The sequence below is a fragment of the Tasmannia lanceolata genome, unplaced genomic scaffold (assembly GCF_043159265.1).
Source record: "Tasmannia lanceolata isolate RefF3 unplaced genomic scaffold, GAP_Taslan_0.1 ptg000020l, whole genome shotgun sequence".
In the NCBI taxonomy this organism is placed as follows: Eukaryota; Viridiplantae; Streptophyta; class Magnoliopsida; order Canellales; family Winteraceae; genus Tasmannia; species Tasmannia lanceolata.
This window is the reverse complement of record NW_027518697.1, coordinates 11015695-11018633: the sequence shown is the minus strand read 5'-3', so window position 1 is coordinate 11018633 and position 2939 is coordinate 11015695. Positions and strand designations below refer to the sequence as shown.

General features: G+C 38.2%; 1 protein-coding gene across 1 annotated transcript; it reads right to left on the bottom strand.

The window, feature by feature from the left end:
- Positions 1-318: 318 nt before the first annotated feature.
- On the bottom strand, positions 319-2655 carry LOC143854313 (uncharacterized). Its single transcript, XM_077364197.1, has 2 exons — positions 2498-2655; positions 319-2159 (listed from the first exon to the last, which is right to left on the bottom strand). Exon 2 carries the CDS (start codon positions 1982-1984, stop codon positions 926-928), a length of 1059 nt encoding a protein of 352 aa, XP_077220312.1. The 5' UTR covers positions 1985-2159; positions 2498-2655; the 3' UTR covers positions 319-925.
- Positions 2656-2939: the final 284 nt, after the last annotated feature.

The following is a 2939-nucleotide window of genomic DNA, read 5'->3' as shown; positions in this document are numbered from 1 at the left end:
ACCTGCCTTGGCCCAAATTATTCCATGGAATAATTTTTCATGATTGCCAAACATAGCTCATATGCGCTCTCTGCCAAAATCAACAATGGTTGTGGCGATGTCAGTATGATGAAAGAAATTCGGCACTTTTCTCGGTGTCTTCTCTCCTATGGTAAGTCTTAATGACCCTGATGTATTTTTGCATCATTTAGTTTCACTTGACTAGACACTTCTTACAATGAATGCCTTAATCAATCGCTTCTAACAGAGTTCAACACACAAATGTCACAGAAATAAATAAAAATATATGTTCTGAAAAAGAAAACCAGAAAAAGAAAATAACACAAACAAGAACAATTTATTCAGGGTCAGCTTCTACAAATTCATTAAGTATCAATAATTGGAAGAAACTCGTCAGTACATTTGCAATTGCAAGAACTATCTAAATGCAGTAAATAACAAAAGATATAAGTCAGAGCCCACTGAACTTTTGAAACAGCAACTGTATTGGCAGTTGTATAAATTGAGTGAGCATTTACACTTTATTGTTAGAATATAGACTCATCCCATGTAAGCAGCTATGGCAATCAGGGCCAATCCATCAGTCTGATCCAAAAACTTCTGAAGGAATTCACTCTGTGTTCTCCTCTGAAGTCTATGACAAAAAATATTTTAAGATGTTCAAGACCCACTGTTACAAAATCTTGAAATCACAACACATCACCTCATGATGAAACCATGGTCCACCCAAAATATGATTGATCCACTGACCCACATGCTGATATCTTACTTCATACTCTCCAAGTCCAAAATTAAATGATAGGATATCTTTTAAAGACAAAATTAAAGGCTTCTGAAGGGTATATTACGCAGATTCATTTTGGTTCTAATGCCATGGAGTTTGTTGTTCCAAAATGGGGATCCAAATCAAGAGAATAAATGGAAGTTATTCCTCTGATGCACGGAAGCATATCTTCTCAAGCTGTACAGGCCAATCTTGTCCGAGTAGCTGAGGACTGGATTCCATTGCAACTCGAAAATCAAGCAACGAAGCAGAAAAGCCATGGTTTGATCTTTGCACACATTGAAGAGGACACACCGGCGTTCTATGTTTCTCAATGCACCTTGTTTCTGCTAGTTTCATACAAGGCTTGATCAACCTCTTCAGATATGCATCCAACGAATTGTTTAAGAGATCAACATATCCAACTGACACATCAAGACCCTCGAGTTCCAACTTTTGCTCTAGACGTTTCTTCAAAGATCTCACATCGGGAAGCTCCGAACTGTTATGACAAGTCTCAGGTGCCGAGCCATTACAAAGTGCTTTACGTGCAACACTGACCCTCATTGGAATACCAAGAGGAGCCCGGATAGGACTTCTACTTTGAACGCATGGGCTGTCAGCCACTTGTTCGACCTCCTCCCCGTATTCCACAGAGACAACTTCAGCCAAAGCTTTGCTACCGATTGATACTAGCTCTGTGCCACTTTGTGGCTTCTCTGATCTTTTTAAATCAGAAGAATTAGTCACTGCTTCCACATTTTCAGTAGTCCCAGAGATCAACTCATCATACAATAGACCTTGAATCTTCCCATATGGGCGATCACGAACCCTCGAAGACCTTCGTTTGCGAGGCGAAAGAGGAATTGAATCACCCCAAAGAGACTGAAAACTTCTTTGATGTGATCCATTGCTAACTGTAACATTTGAAGAAGCTTTCTTATTGGTCACATTGGTGGGAGGCAATTTGGCAAGATACGCATTCTTAAGAATGGACCCAATAAACTTATTGTGAATTGGGACATTTTCCCTTCCAATTGTGCTAAGACATAGCTTATCAAATTCACATTTGCTAATTCTATGGCCAAGAAATCGCGTAAGGTGACGAAAATATCTCTCTGATCTCCCATGCCCTAGCCTCCTAACAATCTGTTCTTTGAGATCCAAGATATTTATTCGAGGGGATTGCGGCATTTCAATTTCCAAACTCAAAATAATCATCAAACTGCTCTGTCAAACCCTAAGGGCAGAAATAGATAAAACCCAAAAAGCTCCAATGAAGAAAAACCCTAAACCTGAAACCCTAGCTTCCAAACTTTGCCCCCTTTCTGGGTTTTTGATAAATTGCAGTAAAAGTAGCACACAATTGTTCCTGATTTTAGCTGAGAATTGAATGCTGGGGCAAAGGAACAAAACCCACCAAGGAAATTAGTTACAAATAAAAGGGTCAAAATTTTCATTGAACTGATCAACTACCATAAACGACAAAAAATAAAAATAAAAATGGTACTTGAAGATTAGAATAAAGGAAACATCTAAGTTTTGTCTAAGTATCTTTCAATCCTACCAAACAAAGTGCAATACCAACAACAACAACGGATTTAGACTCCAAATAAAAACCCCCTTGTAATTTTGAAACCAGTAACTAATGAAATTAACTCGATCATCTAAAGGAAGAAAACATGAAGTAAACCAAACGAGAAAAAAATAGAGATGGGTAATGCGAAAACCCACCTGGTTCAACGGCCAGAATTTCCCATAACTGGGTTATTTTCTCCGTGTTGATCGCTGCACTTTTCTCGCTTTTGGAATTTAGAGAGAGAGAGAGAGAGAGTCTGACTTTTGGGTCAAACACACGTATTTGTGTCTTGTGCCTCGTATCTAAAGGGTTTAGATGTTGTCTCGTTCAGTTCAAAAGGACAAGAAAACTCTCATTTCCATACTAACAAAAATCGTTTCCATAGGTTGGGGCACAATGGACGGTTTGGATCATCATATGGTGCGGTCCGTACAGTACATTTTGAAAAAAAAAAAAATACTAGACTATGGGCTTACACCATATAAAAATTTCATGAAGAATAAACAGAACATATAAATGATGCATTTATTTAAATATAACATAAATGTGAAGTAAACACCAACTTGACTCATCCATCAACTAGATTCCAGACGCGGT